At 40.9% G+C, this 20,194-nt stretch overlaps 1 protein-coding gene across 1 annotated transcript in view; it reads left to right on the forward strand.

The window, feature by feature from the left end:
• The window catches only part of LOC138965519 (uncharacterized), a 61,413-nt gene extending 42,200 nt beyond the window's left edge, over window positions 1-19,213 (forward strand). The window contains exons 40-54 of the mRNA XM_070337702.1: window positions 133-3,485; window positions 4,401-4,694; window positions 4,973-5,095; window positions 5,433-5,577; window positions 6,039-6,184; window positions 6,888-6,973; window positions 7,409-7,760; window positions 8,644-8,763; window positions 9,023-9,205; window positions 13,533-14,061; window positions 14,334-14,378; window positions 14,973-15,017; window positions 15,643-15,687; window positions 16,110-16,231; window positions 17,354-19,213. Of these exons, the coding sequence (XP_070193803.1) occupies window positions 133-3,485; window positions 4,401-4,694; window positions 4,973-5,095; window positions 5,433-5,577; window positions 6,039-6,184; window positions 6,888-6,973; window positions 7,409-7,760; window positions 8,644-8,763; window positions 9,023-9,205; window positions 13,533-14,061; window positions 14,334-14,378; window positions 14,973-15,017; window positions 15,643-15,687; window positions 16,110-16,231; window positions 17,354-17,610 (5,845 nt within the window). The 3' untranslated portion in view covers window positions 17,611-19,213. The remainder of the gene's footprint in view (window positions 1-132; window positions 3,486-4,400; window positions 4,695-4,972; window positions 5,096-5,432; window positions 5,578-6,038; window positions 6,185-6,887; window positions 6,974-7,408; window positions 7,761-8,643; window positions 8,764-9,022; window positions 9,206-13,532; window positions 14,062-14,333; window positions 14,379-14,972; window positions 15,018-15,642; window positions 15,688-16,109; window positions 16,232-17,353) is intronic.
• Window positions 19,214-20,194: the final 981 nt, after the last annotated feature.

The raw sequence follows: 20,194 nt of genomic DNA on the forward strand, positions 1-20,194 counted from the left end.
GACACATTTGCTGCCTGCCTATTACTGGATCTTTTAAAATTCATTGTGCAATGAAACAATAGTTTACTAATCTGCTCAGTTCTGATCTCTGTCACAAGGGACTTTACGTGTCTTTGATTTTTCCCATTTCAGCGTTGAGCTTGCGCTTGGATCTTCCCAGGGAAGAACCGATATCAAGCCTTTTCAGCAATACGCGCTGTTTGACGGTATGTATGCTATGGATCGTCTGGCTCTTATGCCTGGGTCCACCGTCTTTGTTACCGCTCGTGTCACAAACAATGTGAGATTGTTCACAACAGTCGCGTCACAAGGTCTGGTGATCAGCCCCGATCCTCGGCTAGAAGTTCGCGATGGAGGACAAGAGAGTGATCTCGATGGTCAGCTGAGCCTGAACGTTCTACAGGGCCGTTGGAGTTACTCAGATCCCTGTCCAATCTGGAAAGCTGAGTGGTCCGTTTTGGAGCTTGGAGGAAAGACTGTCGTCAACTTCACCACGATTTCTGGTAATACGTTCTACAAAGACGATATGCATCTGGAAAACTTCAAAACGTATGTCAGCTATGTGAGAATTACCGATTCTTTGAACAGAACTGTCACCGCGTTTTCGGACGGGATCACGGTACTCGTCCAGCTTCCGGAGGCGGCTTCAGTGATTGATGGGCTTGGTGAAGAAGACCAAGACTTCCAGGAGCCAACAGATCGTTTGTCAGCAAACTGGGACTCCTTTGGCAATCCCCGATCCACTCTTCCCTCTGATCACATCTTGAGGTACGAAGCAGCGGTCGGGACAGACAGGCGACTTCCTACAACGCGCACTGATGTCTTTGGGTTTGAGGACGTACGGCTTTCCACAAACATCACAGTTTATGGTCTGAACCTGACAGCAAAATCCACGACCTACTTTGTCACGGTGAGAGCTTTTAGTGCCGGTGGCAGTTTTATAGAGAGCTCCTCGGACGGGATTCGAGTTGGCTATAATGCTGACCTGCTGCCCGGCCATGTTCATGTTGATGTCTACCAGAGCAGCACAGAGTCCATCCGCTTTTCTTGGGCCGATTTCACATCTGACATGCCAATCACGCATTACTACACAGGCGTCTCTTCAACTTTGCCTCGAGTTAGCAACTCCACTCAGGAATGCGCAAAGCTTTTCAAAAATGTGTCAGCTTCTTTTGATGTCAGCCCTTTGCAGACCATAAACGAAGAATCTATGGCCGTTATCAAGAACCTTCGACTCACACATGGAGAGGAATACCATGTCACGCTTATCGCTGTCAATCAGATGGGACAATGTGTGGCCGTTGTCAGTGAAGCCGTTCTGGTAGACACCACTCCTACAGACCATGGGCAGATCAGAACCGGTCAGTTTGAAGCTGATGTCGCAATATTTGTACATTCCCCTGAAGCACTGCAAGTAGATATGACTGAGTTCCGAGACCCAGAGAGTGGAATCACCGCTATCAGTGTCGATCTGTTTTCCAGTTCTGATTGTAGCGCACAGGAAAATTCTGACCACCTCACAGTCATAGCTACGTTGACAGTACAGAATGAGTCTGTCATCAACTTTCACAATCTGCAGTTGGTGGAAGGAGTATTCTACTTCCTCAGAACAACGATCACTAACGGCGCTGGGCTAGAGACACGAGCTACAAGTAAACCAATGCTGCTGGACCTCTCTCCGCCTCTGCCAGGCAGTGTCAAGCTGACCACAGACTGGACTGCTGCTGGCCGAACATTTCAGAGTGAAACAGACGTCATTACAGGCATCACAGCAGTACGACCGTTACTATCAGCGGATTCTGACTGTGCTACTCAGATTGATTTGTTGGATGCAGCTTCGCGAGATGAGTGGAAGAAAATGACTGGCGAATTTGCAGACGACTGTGCTGGCTTTGATGACTCGGGGACACTGCAGGTTATCATCCGCCATGATCGGTTCTTGACTGGAATAGACAAAGGGGCCGTTCAGTCTGGAAACCATCCATGGCGTGAAGGCGACTACACATTCCGCTTCACATCAGGCATTGACGACAAAATTCTTTCCGGCATTTCCATCACCTCTGCGTCCCTAAAGCCCCCGTATTTCAGGCAGAATGGTATGACCGAACACGCTCAGTTGCCTTGCGATCCTTCACAACAGCTTTGCCTCGAAGACAAGAACGAGACAGTGTCGGAGGGTGTCATGCAATCAGATACTGACAGTGGAGCCGGGTTAACTTTCTTCAAAAAGGAGGGACAGACGAAGCTACTGTTCTGGGTACAGGACGAGCTTCAACTGGAACAGAGCTGGGTTCCTTTGGATTTTGATCCCACTAACACAGAGGCGGACTATGTTCTGAGGCTGAACAAAGAGAATGGAGATGGCCACGGGTTATGGAAAGTGACAGCTCTTGTCGACGGTCAAGAAAAGGTATCCGTGTCTGGCCGGGTGCTGTCTGGCGACTTTGTTGTAAGTGTCTACACATGGAACATTGATGGCGTCGTACCCAATTTCACAGACCCTTTTCATCCTTTCACAGCGTCTATTTCAGTGTCTGCCATTTCTCTGCCACTTGCTCAACAGCCGCTCTGCTCATACGGTGAAGCTTTTCAGGATCGTGTAAGCGGCATCAAAGAAATCTCACTGGGCGTATCCGACAGCTACAATACAACTGCAAATGTTGTCCCCTTCAGAGTGTACAAGTCGTTCTGCATGCCTTGCCTTCTGGGCTGCAATAGCCTCTGTGCTTCTTGTGATGGCAAAGAAATGGTCGATTCAAACAGCTTCAAAACTTTTCCTTTGAGATTGGAGGGGATCTTTCTCCAAGCAGGTGACATAGCGTTTAAACAGAGCCAGGAATTGGCAAACAAAACAACGCCTGGAAACAGCCTTCCTTCTGAAAACTCTACTGAAGCGGAGCTTCGTCAGTACCAACTTCCAACTTATTTTCTCGACGTCCGAGTGACCGACCACAGCGGGCGGGTTACTGAAGTAAAGTCTTCAGGTGTTGTCGTCGATACTTCTCCTCCTGTTATCAACTACATCCGCTGCTTTGATCCGACGTTCTTTGGAGATATTGCCATATCCTACCTGGGCAACAACTACACGGTAGGTGCGAGCTGGGAAGCTTCTGAAGACATTTCAGACATCTCGGAAGTCAAGGTAAGCCTGGGGACGCAACCAGGCTTGGATGATGTAGTACAACAAATTCTGATAGAACACCAGACAGAGTATATCTTCACAAATTTCTCCTCACCTCTGGAGGAGACTGGCGTGTACTTTATCACCGTGGAAGCGATTAACGCAGCAGGACTGAGCACCCAAGCATGGAGAAATTTCACGGTTGACACCGTACCTCCCGATATGTCAGGTGTGACACCAGAGCAGCCCAACGTGACATCAGTGAACTTCTCAGGTGTGGAGATGGGGATGATGGAAAGCACAGATCAGTTGCAGATCGACCTGAACTTTCCTTCAACAGCAGCTGTGGATGTTCAGTACTATGGTAGGTAAACGTTCTCTTTGGACTTTTACTGCAAATCTCTTTTTTTAATGAATCGTTGCATGTTTTTGTCACATTTTGACATGCTAACTATACTAATTGCAGACAACGATTACACAGTTTTGTAAGGTGTCAGATAGATGGATGTATAAATTATATACATATAGAAATGGTTAGAGATTACCATACATTATTTAAAACGCGCGTGCGAGTATCTATATCTATATACGGCTTGTGTGTTTCTGTCTGTCACTTCGCGATGCACGGCCAAAGTTCTCGATGGATCTGCTTCAAATTTGGTGGGCATATTCAGGTAGACCCCGGACACAATCTGGTCGATGAACATTTTCAACACGTGCTCCAAGCGCGGCGCGGTCAACCGATTTTGGTTTTTCTGTAGATCCATTACCAGTAACTCTTCCTTATCTTCTCCAGTGTTTTGCGCGTTTATCTCCCTTCCTTCGTGTGGCGTCAATCACGTCAACACGTGCTCTAAGCCGGCGAACTGCCACGCTGCATACTCCGTCTGCCATTGTGTTTGGGTAGGGGGTTGCTTGAGAGGTCAGCCACCTTTGACCATGCCTGATAGGGACGGTTGTGTAAAGGTGCCAAGAGGGCGGGGGGGGACGTCAACACGTGCTCTAAGCCGGCGAACCGCCACGCTGCATACTCCGTCTCGCGATCCACCCGGCGAAGCGGGTAATCATCTAGTCAGCCAATATATTTGTGTACAGTGTTATGATGAAAAGCTGAAGAACCAAGAACGTATATTCCCATTGCCTATCACATCATTTTGGTGTTAACCGAGCTTCAATATTAGCTAAATATACATCCCTACCTCAATGGTTAAGCTCCTCAAAAGTTATCATTGATCTACAGCTTAAATAAGCAATCAATTATCTTCTTTTCTTTTATCAGAGCTGTCCATTGGCACTGGTGAAGGCGGCGAAGACGTCTTTCCAAGAACAGTAGTTGGCGACAAGAACACCAAAACAATCACCATCGCCAACGGCTTCGTGCAGAGAGACGAGGCGCCCGCGGGTATCAGTGTCGGGGACTACGCTAAGAAAAACTACAGCAGCAGCGACAAGCCAAACCCGTCGGCCAGCAACTTTCTGATGGAGCCGGGCAGGTGTTTGAGACAACAGGTGATCGGTGTCAGCAAGGCACACGTGTCGACCGTTATCAACCTGAAACCTACCTGTGTCAAACGTAAGTATCCTACCTCTATACCCTGTCTGTCTATATGAAGTACCTAAATTGCTTTATGATCTACTTGTTTGTTTGTTTGTTTTCGTTTCGTATTTACGCGTTCTTTTTAGATACTTTGAGGAGGGGTAAGTTGAGATAAAATGCTGCACTTTCAGATTGTGATGAGAACGTGATGCAACTCTATAACTATAGTTTTACACTGTTTATCTGATGCTAAAATTACATTTTTATATGTTGATCCTGTGCTTTGACAGATTTTTTTTATTTTTGCTTATCAGGTCCTAACGATGTCATAACTGAAGCTGATGGTGCGAATCACGAGCTTACAATGAATGGAGCTTCTACCCAGTTTGATAATTCCACGTCCTCTAAGGAGAGTTCAGTACATGTCAACTTTAAAAGTGAGTAAAGTTAAATCTTGTGTGCAGCTTTTTTTTTGGACTTCCTTCGAATGTGTTTTAAGGCATTCGCAGAATTTCTTTTTAAAATACGGTATACCTGATTTCGTCTTGCTGATAATGATTTCACGAAATGCCATGGTTTCCATGGTGATGCTCAGCTGTTGTGCCTTTGATGTGTTTACTTTTCTGTAGTTCTCTTGAAAGTGAGGACTACCTTGGTTTATTTGAATTATGAGTACACAATAGCTGTCCCAAATGTCATTGTTCCTGCTTAATTGTTATATAAAGTATGAATACACACCATTTTTTTTCTTCACATTGTCTGTCTTCTGTGCAGTGTCTAAAGGCGCACTGATGGCAGGGGCGCTAACCCAAAGTGATCTGAGTTCTCAGTACGGAAGTTCTGCATCAGCAGAGTACTCTCCCTTCATTGTTCAGCCAGACCCTGCTGCTGATCAAACTTCAAGGGCTTTGCGCAAAAGGCAAGTACTGAGAGAGGGAGAGAGAATGTAGTTTATTTTGGTTTAGGTTAGTTTATTCTTGTAGAGTGTCACAAAGTATTGTGTTTTAGTCAGAGTTGAAGTATTGCATACTCTACCATTATTTTCCAAGGACAAATTACCGGTATTAGTAAACTTGTTTCTTCAGTTCTCTACACAAAAGATTTTCCGCTGGCTAAATTACATTCTGTTTCACGCCTCTTGCATTGAGTCAGATCATGTTTTTGAATCGGTCTTGCACAAGTGTCTTTTCTTAGGAGAACTGAACTGTTGCAAAAGATAACAAGGCATATCCCCTAAAAATACTACAGTTATAATTTTGTTGCAAGATTCTACTTTGCAAGCGAGAACAACAGCAGCTCAAAATATGAGACTGTCGGCATGAGCATGGGCATGGTCAGGTGGGTTAAATAACTCATGTGTATTCTTAACAATTTGTTCAGACTTGTCAGCATGGACGGGCCCAGCTTCTTTCTCTCGCCTGTGGCAGACGCTGAGTTCAATGAGGATATTGCTGTCAGCTACCAGTTGTCCGACACCATGAGTATTCCTCAAGACAGCTTAGTTTCTCTACTAGTATGGAATCCTGGTAAGTGATATTGAAAATATCCTTGTCCTGCTGCTTGTATTTATTTGTGTGTTTGATCGTTTATGTTTTGTTTGTTTAAAAAAAACAAATAATTACTTTGCCGGCATTGTGCAAGCGAGTAGCCACACGATCTTAAGTTAAGTTCATATCTGTTTCATAAGTGTCTGTCTGTCTGTCTACTTCAACGGCTTTTGGGTCGACGTACTAGTAAAATGTAACGTTTTGTTTTGTCTATGATAAACGTTCCAATTGCCTACCATTCTTGTTTTTTTAGTCTGAATTTTGGAACGTTGGCAGTCTATCTGTTTTTGGATGTTTGACCTATGGATAACCTTAAGTTCTATTGTTGCGGTTGTTCCGTATACAGTGGACTGTATTACTACAGTTTGTGAATATATTCTAGTCACTAAATAAAAGACCTTGAAGATATTGTTATTTCATAAGAATTTGTTTTACTTATTTTTGTGTGTGTCTTTAAAAAATTGTAGAATGTATAACGAAGAGCATTCCATAAGCAAAAAGAATAATTCCCATATGGAAACCAATAATGTTGTGTCTCGAACATCCAGGATTTACAGGTGTGTATATTACACCTACTATACTGCAAATGATAGCACATTATTTAGCCTTTTCTAGCAATTTAAATAAAATGTGTTAAAGTGTATAAGTACCTCCTGTGTTGCACAAGTCTCGTTATTTTCAGTCCTGAGAGAATGGGAGTCCGTGGAAGAACGTTGCCCAAACAGCAATCAGTGGTATGACAACAAGACACGGTCACTGTCAGTGCAAGTAAGTAAGCAGGAGTAGTTAAATGTGATGGTAAATTACTGAGTCACGTTTTAATTGTGGGTGCACTAGCACATCTGTAAGCGTGCTTTGTGCGCCAGCACTGCAAGTTACCCAGAGGAATAGCTGAGTTTGCTGGCTACTGAGGCAATTTTTCACGCAGAATTTATTTAAGCCGTGGGTCCACATACCATAATCGCTTGTGTTTTGTTACGATTAATTGTACAGTGTATTTTGTATGTTAGCCTTATCATACCTCACACCATTCATTCCAAGACATAATCACTACCCATTCACCCTTCATTGTTCTGATAAAGCCTCCTGTGGGGTCAAACATTTGCCAACATTGACAAGTCTTGAGGAGATTGTGTGTGCACAGGTTAACATGATAACACTTACATTGAAACAATAATACGAATACCTCTAAGTATTTTACAGGTGTGCCCCGATGTTTTCCGATCATTGCAACCTGTGGCGCCCTCCCAACGCAGAAAACGCAGCGCAACGATAGACCAGGCAGATTCCTTGAACCCCAGAATGCTGACAGTGTCTACCATAAAGACCTCAGTCCCAAACCAACCTCCGTTGATCCACAACACTTCCTACGCAGTTCTGGAGGACAGTGACTCATTCAACTTCACCATCACCTACACTGACCCCGAGGGGGATGTGATGACGTTCCGGGTGGCTGAACAACCCCGTCACGGATCAGCGCACGTCACCCAGGACGGTCGTGTTGTGTATCGCTCGGTACCCGACTACAGCGGACCTGATGTGATTCGCGTTGTTGGTAAAGGTTATTTTTAAAGCTACCGTGAGGGTGATTTTAGATGAAACTTACGTTTTAAAACAAAGAACAAGAATATTGGATTGAGAATGTGATCAGTCAGTGTTAAAACGTATGCAATGTTCCGATTTGAAATCGTTAAGTTACTTTCTCCTGCTACTTGAATCCTTCAACAAGATACAGCTGCCTTTTATGAACAATTGCCGGGTTAAGACTTTACCAAATCCTCCTTGTACCGACCCTGCATCAACCCATGAAATCCAATAAACTTAAAGGTACTGAACTTGTCAAATCCAGGTGCACGGAGCCCCTGGGGCTTTTAGTCATACCTCAGGCAGCTATCCGTTGGAAGAACTACCAAGTTTCATTGACTTGCACCCAAAGAGTCAAGAACTGCGATTTTTTTACGAATTAATTTCGTACTCGGACCCGGCTGGTCTTGACCTATTTTTGGATCTAAATTTAGATCAGGTAGATCACCACATCATGCACAAAAAGACAGTCACTAGCAAACTATGTCAGACGTCATCATGAGTTTGTGTAAAACAAAATGGAGGCCGGAATCACTCAGTTGAATCGAACTCCGACCAAACACCACGTAATAACTAGGTTAATTTATGCACTCGCGTGAACAAGAAACTGTCGAGCTTCACAGATGTCGTTGGGTAGTTTTGGGTTTGTTTTACTACCATAGGAGGATTTTTGAACTGTAAATGCACTCAGCTGCGACAAAAACGCAAAACGAAGGCTGTGACCTGCATTGTGCCTTTAAGCAACACAGACACTACATGACTCAATTATGATGACATTTTTCACCATGCCATTAGAATAGTTGTATGTATGTAAGTGTCGATTCATCATTTGTATTGCTTTGGCTTGCCTGCAGGTTACGAACACCTGGACCCAGCATCACTGGCCCAGGGGATTAAACCTAACACTATCAACTTCACCATATCAGTTGATGTAACTGATACCAACGACCCGCCTGCCATCTTCTACTTGCCAGGTAAGACAAGGGTTCTGTTCTTCGATGTACAGCACAATGATGGATTTAATGTGCGATTTAATAGTCACATTTCGGCCAAAAAATGAAATATTCTCCAGAGTGTTTTTGTCTTATATACAGGCCAGTGTGTGTGTGATCTTTTAGTTTGCCTGACATGAACTGTTTGTCCTCAAACGATATAATATTTATGACTTATATTGGGCTATGGTCATAGCCCTTGGCAATTTCTGTCATACCAATCACATTTTGTCATCTGCAGGTAGGAACGACACAGATGTACAGCAAGAGATCATGGTGGGAATATCAGCTGGCAACGGACTGAACATTTCTGTGTATGTGGAGGGGAACACAACAACTACTGCTGATCTGGGAGTTGTCGTGTTCGGTGATGTTGACCAAAACGATACCGTCCACTTCTTCAACAAAACGGTTGTTGATAATGGTATGATATCGACAGCAACTTATTACTTTTGCCCCATGCTATCTTTCCTTTGTTGAACTGGTTGCTCGCAGCTAGCGGGGCACCACGCTTGATTATTTTACATCTGCCGTACCCATTCAAATAGTCAAGTAGTTAGACAATTAAACATTGCATGGAAGAACATGAAAAAAGCAATGACGTGTAAATTGCAGAGTTCATAATTACCATTGTTCTGGTTGCGATGCTCAACAATAGTTTCAAATAGTTCTGTTCGTTTGTCTGCTTGACCTACTTTATGATACATGATCGTTTCTATTTCTGACGCAGTGACATATTCATTCTAGGCGTCCGGAGACGCCTAGTAATTGGGATCAAGTAAGCGCTTGCCTATGGACAGGATAACTCTGCGGTTGCCTATGGGACACTGCCACATTTACGTCTTGAGTTACTGCCCTTACTTTTTTTTTCTTTTTTTTTGGACAAAATTGTTCAACAAAAACATCGTAGGTCGAACTGTGCAGGGTCAACCGCAACAAACTCTAACCATTCATACTTTCAAGTATTTGAGTGACTTATATACCGACATTTTTACTTCTTAGTTTTAGCACAGGTGTAGGAAAAAATCATGAACCAAAATGTTATTTATTTTTTAATTTAACATTTGTTTTACAAATGTGACCATGGTCTTTCAAACATACAGTAACATTAAACATTGTTATGTTAAAAAAAGAAAAAAAGAAAAAAAGCTTTTGTGCACAAATCAGAAAATACATTGTACATTTTACCTACAGGCCAAACAGTGTCCGTGGCGGCAAAGGACCTATATTTTTAGATCAGTCACTGTGGCAATTTGTCAAGAACAGGCGCTTGCATTTGGATGTGTCCACTGATAGTAGGTTTGGTTGTGATCAATCAGAATGATGAGGAATAAAAAATGTATGACAGTTTGTTATGATGACATGTAATTCACATATGCTGAAATGTAATATTATACATGATATAATATTATTATGGCTGTTGCCATGACCATGAACCCCAAGAAAGGTTTAATGTTATGTAAAATCAAAATACCAAAATCAAGCACCTATTTATCTGGTCTACGGCGTGTGTGTTCTGCTCTCTCTTGGCACACAGCCACAGGTCAAAGCAGAGGTTAACTTGAGTGCGCGTGTACCTAGCGGGTGATTTCTATTAGGGCCTTTTTCAGCAGACCGCGCGCTGAGTTATTTCGAGTTACTCCCCTTGGGTACGGGCAAACTCGCTGTCGAAGCCACGCTGCAAACTGAGGAGTAGATTGTGTGTGTGTGTGTGTGTGAAGTAAAGGGGATGGTTTGCGTCCTGATATTAATCAAGAATAAATTTTGGGGGGAACAAAAATGTGATGTATAGCTCCCAACAGTAACAACAACAGCAACAACATTATGAAACAAAAGCAAGACGAAAACGCAGTGAAACACATCAAAACCAACAGCTAACTTCGAGTTTAAGTCACTGCAATAACTTGTCATAATTCCAGACGTTATCTGGTGTTTTGCTCACTGCGACAACTTGTTTAACACGATGTGAATAGCCCTCCGTAATCCCAGCGAAAACGTCCAAAACGCAGACACCAAAACTCGATGTTTTACCGTGTTATGCATAATACTAACATCTCAGGAATTTTATTGCGTTACGGCAGTTTTTCTAATGTGACATGAATCGCATAGGTATAATGCCACACAATTCAGTTGATTAACGTGATGTTTGATGTTATATGCCAAGTTAAAGTGCCAAAACGAGACTTTTCGCCCTGTGGCAGAAGTGGAAAAGTTTTTCGTCTACACCGCGGAGGTAAAACCGACACAGAGGCAGACAACCTACCTGCACACTTCCTGTATAAACTGTGGATAATCGTCAGCGAAGGTGGGGGACATTCTGCTGGAATTTTGCCAGTGTCCGGGGGGGGGGGGGGGGGGTTAAGTACTTACATTTCACAACTTAGGCATGTTATTGTTATTGTTAGTATTGTTACTCCTCACTGAAACCAAATAAAGCAGGCTGTTCACCCTCAATAATGCTTTTACTGTATTAGTACTGTCACAGTATGTTTGCATGCAAATATTAGTAAGCTTCCATGAAATATTGAATATATATATAATTTATATCCATTTCACAGCACTAGGATGGGATGTCTGGCACTTTGAATCACTAACAGAAGCACTGCCTCTTCCATACCCATCTCCTTTTTGAAAAGAGTATACCTATGGACCAGTGAATGGTTACATTTTAATGATCATATGGGTTGCTCTGATTTTATTCAGGATCAGGTACGTTTGTTTTTTTAACCACACAAACACTTAGACAACAATTATCAGAGTATGAGTTTTTCCGCGTGTTGATTTTTATTTAAATCCAAGTCACAGCTTCTGTTTTATGATGAGTGATGTAGTTTGAAACACTTGGACAACAATTATCAGAGTATGAGTTTTTCCACTTTTTGATTTTCATTTAAACCCAAGTCACAGCTTCTGTTTTCTGATGAGTGATGTAGTTTGAAGTGTTGGTATTAAATGTTCACTGACAGTCATTCTGTGCTGGTATTCCCATTTTCACCTGCAGGGTTATGAAATATATGGGGAGAAACTTGGTCAGTAAAATCATCTTCAAGCGTGAACTGATAATTGTCTCTGTTTAAAATTACAATGTATTTCGTGAACACACCTTGAGAATGACCCTTGCGTGATTTAAAACTGCCTGCTGTGAATACTGTTGTCATACTATGAACTTCGTGTTCTTTTGAGAAAAACAAAAAGAATGAAAAGCTTTTAACTAGCTTGTGAATGAGCCTCTTACTTCCATGTGGGGCTATAGCTGCTTTGAACTATTTTTAATGCCTGAAAAGGATAGTGATGGAAATTACTAGTTTAATGTCAGGTGTGACATATACTATTGATTGAACTATTTTTTTTATTAATCTGCAATTTTGTTACAACCTACTTTGTTTATTTGGTGACAAGCTAGTGGGAGGCACTTTTTAGACTTTTAAAATGTCAGGTATGGGAATTGTTAGCAAAGTTTCACATTTTCTGCAGTTGAATCCATATCTCCACAACAACAAAATGTATGGTCTTATGAACAAAAACACATACTTTCTGTGCTTGTTCGAAGGTAAAGACATATTTCTTTGTGTTTGTTAAAAGAAAAACCTCTTAATTTTGTCTGTTGTGAAGGAAAAGTTTACATGGTTTCGTCACCCAACTTACAAAATTTGTCCCACAAAATGTTAGGTTTTTTTTTCTCCACTTTATTTTCCTTCAAAAAAACTTAAAAAATACTGAAATTTCATGTTGCAAATGCCTTAGTGGGCAAAAACTAAAAAATGTTAAGGTGTGACTTTATTTAGGCACATTTCAACTCGCTTCTCATCAAGGATAGCAAAAATGTGATTCAAAAATTTTCTTATTTGTATATTACACTATTTTTTTCCGATCAAATTAATTATTACAAAAATTGTCTAAAGTGACAAACTATGAAAATCATGCATTTAAAAAAAAAAAGAAGCTTTTAGAGCTTTCTGATGTTGCTGTAACACTTTAAAGCTGCCAGCATGCAGATTTCTACACCTTCTCGTATGATGGCCTATCCAATTCCTTATATCTCAAAGTGTCTTCCACTTTATTTTCAGCCCCGTAGAGCAAGTCGTTTGGCTGCAATCAAAGCAAACAATAAAAGCAACGAAAAAGTGTTTATTTTACAACGTTTTTGTCAAACATGCAGCCAATAAACAAATATTCACTTGCAAAATTATACAACAAACTGTATCAATACCTGTTTTTCACATTGCATTCAAAAAAATTTATCTACGATACCAAACCTAGAAAATAATACATGTATGAGCGTCTATCTAACCGCACGTGGGATAACTCTGTAGCAGAGCGTATATTGCACGCTCTGCTCCGCAGTGAGTAGTCGAAAATAGTGTTTTTTTCTGTGCGTTTTTTGTAAATAATGCAATAACAGCACACACATTTGCTTGCAGAATTAAACAACAAATTTCACCGATACATGCTAGTCACATTGCATCCAAAAAGAATGATCTACGACTCCAAACTTTGAAAATAAACTGCACTTATATCAGAGACATCTCTGCTTACATTAAAATATTCTATCAACCCGTACTTAAGTTTAAGGCCTAAGTACTTAAGCATTTAGGGTCGAAACTACTTCCGCTATATTCGAAAGGGTGTGCTTGCCAGCTTCTTTAACAAAAATATTCCTTTTGTCAAAATAACATGGACGCCTGTTCATTTTGAATGAACATTTTTCTTGTTGATTGTTTGATTTACCTTTTTTTTAATCTCCATCACAGGTGCCGAGATCAAAGTGAATGACATCAGCTCCACAGACCCACGTCTATCTGGCGTCACCCTGACCAGTCCTACAAACGTCACAGGCAAAGACATTATCCTCCATCTACCTGAAGCTTACAACGGCCACGTATCATACAGCGCAAGAGCCAGGGACGCTTCCAACGCCTTTAGCATGCAGCTGACCTTGAACATGTACGTCCTGATCAACCCCTGTTTCCATGGACACTGCCAACCACGGGCCTTGTCCCTGACCCCATGCAGTGACCCCAAGAGGGCCTTGACCTTCGACCCTTACTTATGTCACTGTGACCTTGGGTACGAGGGTGAGTGGTGCCAGACAGAGACGGACGAATGTCGGACAGCCACGTGCAGTCCCATCACAGACTGCGTGGACCTCATTGGTGGACATCGCTGTGACCCTAACACTACCAAGCTGGCCGCCATTGTTCTCTGCCCAATTTTGGCTTTGGCGGTGGGCCTGTTTGCACTTTGGCGGTTGAAGAAAAAAAGCTCAAAGACTGGAATCATGTGAGTTTGCTAGTTTTGTGTTTGTTTCTTTGTTTGTTTGTTTGTGCGCGCACGTGTGTGTGTGTGTGTGTGTGTGTGTGTGTGTGTGTGCGTGCGTGCGTGTGCGTGCGTGTGCGTGTGTGTGTGTGTGTATATTTGTGCACGCGGGCAAAATGTCTCATCAGAATTCCTTTCTTTGGTTTAAACATTGTTTTATTTCTGTTCATGTGTTCATGAAATGTACATGGATTTATTAATATGAAACAAAAAAAATCCTACATTTGTTCTTGCAGGACTTCGTCGATGGATGATCTCAAAAAGAATACAGCGGCAAATCGGTAAGATTGAAACTTTTTTTAATTTTTCTTCTGTTTAAAAAAACCCAGTTTTGTTTTTAATGTTTTATTTCTGTTTAAATATTCATGAAGTGTACATACATTAATGAAAACAACAACAAACCTACGGCTTATAGTGTTGTCTTCAAAACAAACATGCAATCAGAAAAATATAATCTCAACTTAACACACAAATATCATCCTCATTTTAAAAAAAGGACAAGGAAAAAAAATGTACCTGAATGCTAAACGAATAGTCAGATTAATCAGAGCAAGAAAAAAAAACCTTGGGGACAGGGACAAAGTGAGAGAGAGAGAGAGAGAGAGAGAGAGAATTGAATTGAATTGAATTGAATTGAAATTTATTTTACGAGGGTGACAGAATAAGCAATGTATACATGACAGGGACAAAGAGAGAGAGAGAGAGAGAGAGAGAGAGAGAGAGAGAGAGAGAGAGAGAGAGAGAGAGAGAGAGAGAGAGAGAGAGAGAGAGAGATAATTTAACGTGTGGTGTTACTATTGCACGCCGTTTTAACGTTTGGGTATGTAAGTGTATTTCCCATAGCTTGGATTTCAAATGTTCAATTGTTCTTGCAGGAGTTCGTCGATAGATGATCTCAAAAAGGATACAGCGCCAAATCAGTAAGATTAAAACTGTTTTGTTTTTGTTTACATTTTGATTGTATAGTTTTTATTCAGGGCTTCCCACGGCCTGGAGGGTCCCGGGACCCCCAACTCCAACTTTTAGTGAACGTTTAAAGGGTCAAATTACCAGGAGGTTCATATTCTTGCATTCCTCGCCGACACATGATCTTTAGAACGCTCATTCCCACGTGATGCCGGCTTTTGGAAGTTCTCTGAGTTAGATTAACTTTGTAAATTTGTGTCGGTACAGATCTGGCAGAACATTTTCTGAAAACTGTTTTGACAGTACTCGTGATAAGGGGTATGTTGTGCATCGCTGGACACGTTCTTTTCAGGTTCAGTGCGTCGCGGGACTCGCTCCATGAATTTCTAGTTCGCTTTTGTTTGGCTTCTAGTTCATACAAGACGCAGGGACACATGGTTTGGGGGCCCTGTATATGTTTGTTGTTGCTGTTATGTATCTTTCTATCACTGAATGCATATGTCTTCCAATCACATCATTGTATATCTTAATATCGTAGTCTAACAACCAACAAAAACCTACAAACTTGTATCTTTTGAGTAATAATATTTTATTGGTATTTCTTTACGCTTGAGCATTTATTTGTCTTTATTATTTCAGAAATTCATTGACAGACGATCTCAAAAAGGACACAGCACAGAGCCAGTAAGAATTGAGCTTTCTTTCTTTTGTGTACAACTTTTAAAATAATGTAGTATTCAATGACATAAGCACATGTGTTTATATCCTCTTTCACTGTGTGTAATGTTATAGAGCTTTATTTATTGCGCTGAAAATCAACGGTGGGTTTTAGTCCAAAAACCTGCGCGTTAGACAGCTGTATATTGTTGCTGTCTTCCAATGAATTTTCTTTAGTAACACTGCAAAGAGCCAGTAGTTTCCCTTGAACCTGTTTGGCTATACAAGACCGAGAGCTGTGTTTGAATAAACTTTAATAAAAATAAAAATGAACGATTGTTTTGGTTTTTAATGATTTGTTATTTTTAGCCATTACTAAGGTTTTGTTCAGGAGTATGTTTCTCTGTCCACACCAATAATAATTTCTAAACATTCTAATTTCCTTCCAGGGACAACCTGCCACCTCTTGTAGTACCTAAGGGGGAAGAAGCCAAATTTGACTTCATGTCTCTGCCAATGTTCACCTTCCAACCAACCAAGAACCCGACTGAACGTGCAAGGACTGAAAAAGGTATTATTGAAATATGAACACAAACATCAACCAACCGAACGAACGAGCAAACAATTAAAAGCTACTGTGATTTACCACAGCTTCTTTCAGCACAACTATACAAAAGCAGCAACAACAAATGCAACTGCAACAACAACAAGAGGAAAGAAATCGATTCTGCCGAAAGTACCTACTATTCCTCCTCTTTTACAGCAAACTTAAGAATAAAAGTTTCAGCACCGGCACCGAGTATTTCAGAACTGAGACTACCTTTTTATAGTATTTGGTGTGCCATGCACTTGTGAGAACATCCAAGGTTGTGTACTAAGCTTAGCTTGCACATAAATATATGATTAAAATGTGTACGTCAGTGTTGAAACAGGCTAACCGTTTTAAAGCCACTGGAAGTCGTGCAAACATAAATCCGCCTTTCTCTATAAATAGTTAAATATCTTTCGTTTTCAAAAATTTCAAATTAATTAGATACGCCTATGAAATGACGGTAGCTTTAAATAACTCTACAGGACTGGGTGGCCGAGTGGTAACGCACTAGCGCTCGGAAGCGAGAGGTTGCGAGTTCGACCCTGGGTCAGGGCGTTAGCAATTTTCTCCCCCCTTTCCTAACCTAGGTGGTGGGTTCAAGTGCTAGTCTTTCGGATGAGACGAAAAACCGAGGTCCCTTCGTGTACACTACATTGGGGTGTGCACGTTAAAGATCCCACGATTGACAAAAGGGTCTTTCCTGGCAAAATTGTATAGGCATAGATACAAATGTCCACCAAAATACCCGTGTGACTTGGAATAATAGGCCGTGAAAAGTAGGATATGCGCCGAAATGGCTGCGATCTGCTGGCCTATGTGAATGCGTGATGTATTGTGTAAAAAAAAAATTCCATCTCACACGGCATAAATAAATCCCTGCGCCTTGAATATGTGCGCGATATAAATTGCAAAAAAAAATAAAAAAATCCCTGCGCTTAGAACTGTACCCACGGAATACGCGCGATATAAGCCTCATATTGATTGATTGATTGATTTCCAACATTATCTTGATTTGAAATTGTTATACAATGTCACTGTTCCTGGTTACTTCAGAATAATATATGTGTCCTCTTAACAGTTACGTTGTTTTCTTTCAAACAGCTTCGGCGTTGGCCGACACAGAAAACCCTTCGACATCAGCCTCCAAGACAAAGCCTCCTCCCCCCCGCAGCGAAATAAAGGTCCAACACGTAAATAAAGGAGCCCCAAAGAAAAGCAAGAACAGCGTCAAGCCAACTACACTTACAGGTGCTAGGAACAACCTAACCCGCCTGTCTTCTGCAAGTAGTTCTGGGGTCGTCATTTCGACTGCAAGCGTTGTTTTCGAGGATGACAACTTGCCCCCCGTGGAAGCTTAAAGTGACTTTGTGGTAATGTTGCAACATTAATGTCATGTGTGTCATTTTGACTGTACGCCTTGTCTTCCAGTAGGATAACTTGTCGAAATTGGATGCTTAAATTGACTTGGTGATGATGTTGCAACAATGTAATCAAACAGAAACCATTTTTACAGTCATGAACTGTATGTAGAAAAATGTAGACGATTCAGCAATATCCGATTACTGCTATATTTATTTCTTTGGATTTTTATCTTTTTTTGTTTAGTAGTTAAACGAAGTGATTGTTTTGCACAAATATCAAGTATGCGGTGTATCTGTATCCATGTAAACATTGTTGGTTTTTTAAATCATATTTTGTTTGTAATTGTAGATGAGTGCATATTTAATACACTTATTCATGTACTTTGTATGAGCATTTCATGTATCACAGCTACGTAAGTTATGAGGGTGTGTCAAGCAAGAATAAGAACGGTATTTGTTTTCCTGTTTGAGCAATTTCTTTAAAATACACTTAAGGTTTTAGGGAACAAAATCTGTTAGTACAATATTCACAAATGATCAAATTGTCAACTGTTTGAAGACATGTCAGAAACGGAACCGTATTTAACTATTCTTTGGCAGCAACGGTTTGAATCAGGCTTCTATTGTGCCGTTCAGGTGCTGTAAGTCGAGAGAGATAAGAAACTCCAATCCGCTCTTCCTCTCCTGGTTTCTTGTTTGAGAAATAGGGAACTCTAACCGCTTTATATTTTCATGAACTAAGTCTTGTTTCAGGAAATCAACTCGTATTCATATTCTTGGCAATGATTTTATTCCTTGGTCTTCCTGTGATGTTTCTTTCTGAGCTCGCAGACCTATGACGATGCTGCTGCTCAGTTATCAAGCCCACTTCCTCTGCTCCACCCCTTGTCCTAAACGAACCATATTCAACAGAAAAAAATAAAAGAAATACCGGTAAATGATGGCATACAAGGGAGGTGGGGCTGTCAGGGAAACGTATAGACACCAAGAAGAAAATGGTACGTTCATTTGACCAAGAAAAACGTTTACGTTCTGTGTAATGATTTCAAACGGAGTCTGTTTAGGATTAATTACACAACCAAGACATCTGCTGAAAGCGTCAGACTTTTACGACTTTGGATTTTATCAAATGCCTGCACACATAAAGTAGTGTCGTTATACAGTCCGCGCTATAGAGGCAGACACATGATTATTGTGCTTCTTTGCTGACGCTCCAACTTGTGTTAGAATGTTGTATTTTTCACGCGTATTTTCTTTTTATTTCTCTTTTATTCTCCACTTCAGTTCTGTTGCTGTAACTTCAGTCACCCATGACGCAGACACAACGCCGTTCGCTAAAACCATTAGTAAAACATAGGTAACATTCACATGAGTAAAATCGTTTTGTAACAATATGTATATATGTTAACATGTATTACCTAGTTATTTGGATCGGCAAGCGCGTAAGATTAAAATAGTTTACACATAACCCTGTAAATGAATGCTTGTCTGTTTTTTTGTTCCACCGAAGTGTACTTTTATGTAACTTTCATTGTACGCATGCAAATATGTAGATTACTTAGGGTGTATAGTTTTCAATAAAGACATTTCCTGAACCAAATGGTGTCCAAAACATAATTCGTTTGCTCTCGATCCGCTCCGTCTCCTCCTTTCCCCCCTCTCTCGCTCCAACACACACACACACACATACACACACAGACACACACACACACACACACACACACTAACCAGTGCCTTCTGTTTGTTGCTTTCATTTATGGCCTTTTAAGTGATTTTGTGGTTTAATTAGATCGTTTCGTAACGTATATCTTTTCAAAATACATTGATAATAGAGTGAAATATATCTGGCTTGGAGTGGCAGCAAGCTCTTCCCAGATATCTGTTTAACAGTACAACTTGTACTGTCGTGTCTTAAGACTGATGTACCCCCTAAATCAGGAATTATTTTTATGGCCATAAAGGTTCGTTTGACAAAGCATAATTACGGTGATAGACGCTTTGTGCACTTTTTAGAGTTCTGAATCACACAGAAGGATAGCTGAGCTGTTCGTATAACAATACATTTGCAACAAAACAACAAAGTATTCAGGACAGTAAAATACGGAGCAGTACTTTCTGTGCTAATTAGGCCATTAGCGTCATACCCTTTCTTTTTATTGATGGTGATTGTCTCTATTTTAGCAGGAGTGGTACAGGTAAAGCATTGATTGACAGAACAAAAGCTACATTTTTCTTTGGCAGATTGTTCCTTGCATTTTATGTCATAAACGTTAATGAGGATTGTTTCGGCAATTTAGCTGTTTCATCTGAAAATAAGCCTATATTGATTTGTGACTTTTACACGAAATGTAGGCCCTTCAAATTACATGATATAAATGAAACATACTGTTAATGATTAACTGACGTCTGCTTTTTTTGTTCATTAATGTTTTATGACGAATTATGATGACAACACGCATTAAGTAAATCTTGACAAGGTATGCCATGACAGTTGCATTGAAATCGTACATCATGTTTTGATTGGGCTGGTTTGATTTTAAATGAACGACATACGACTTGAATGTTATCTAAAAGAGAAATA

This window comes from Littorina saxatilis, linkage group LG4, assembly GCF_037325665.1.
Source record: "Littorina saxatilis isolate snail1 linkage group LG4, US_GU_Lsax_2.0, whole genome shotgun sequence".
NCBI classification, from domain to species: Eukaryota; Metazoa; Mollusca; class Gastropoda; order Littorinimorpha; family Littorinidae; genus Littorina; species Littorina saxatilis.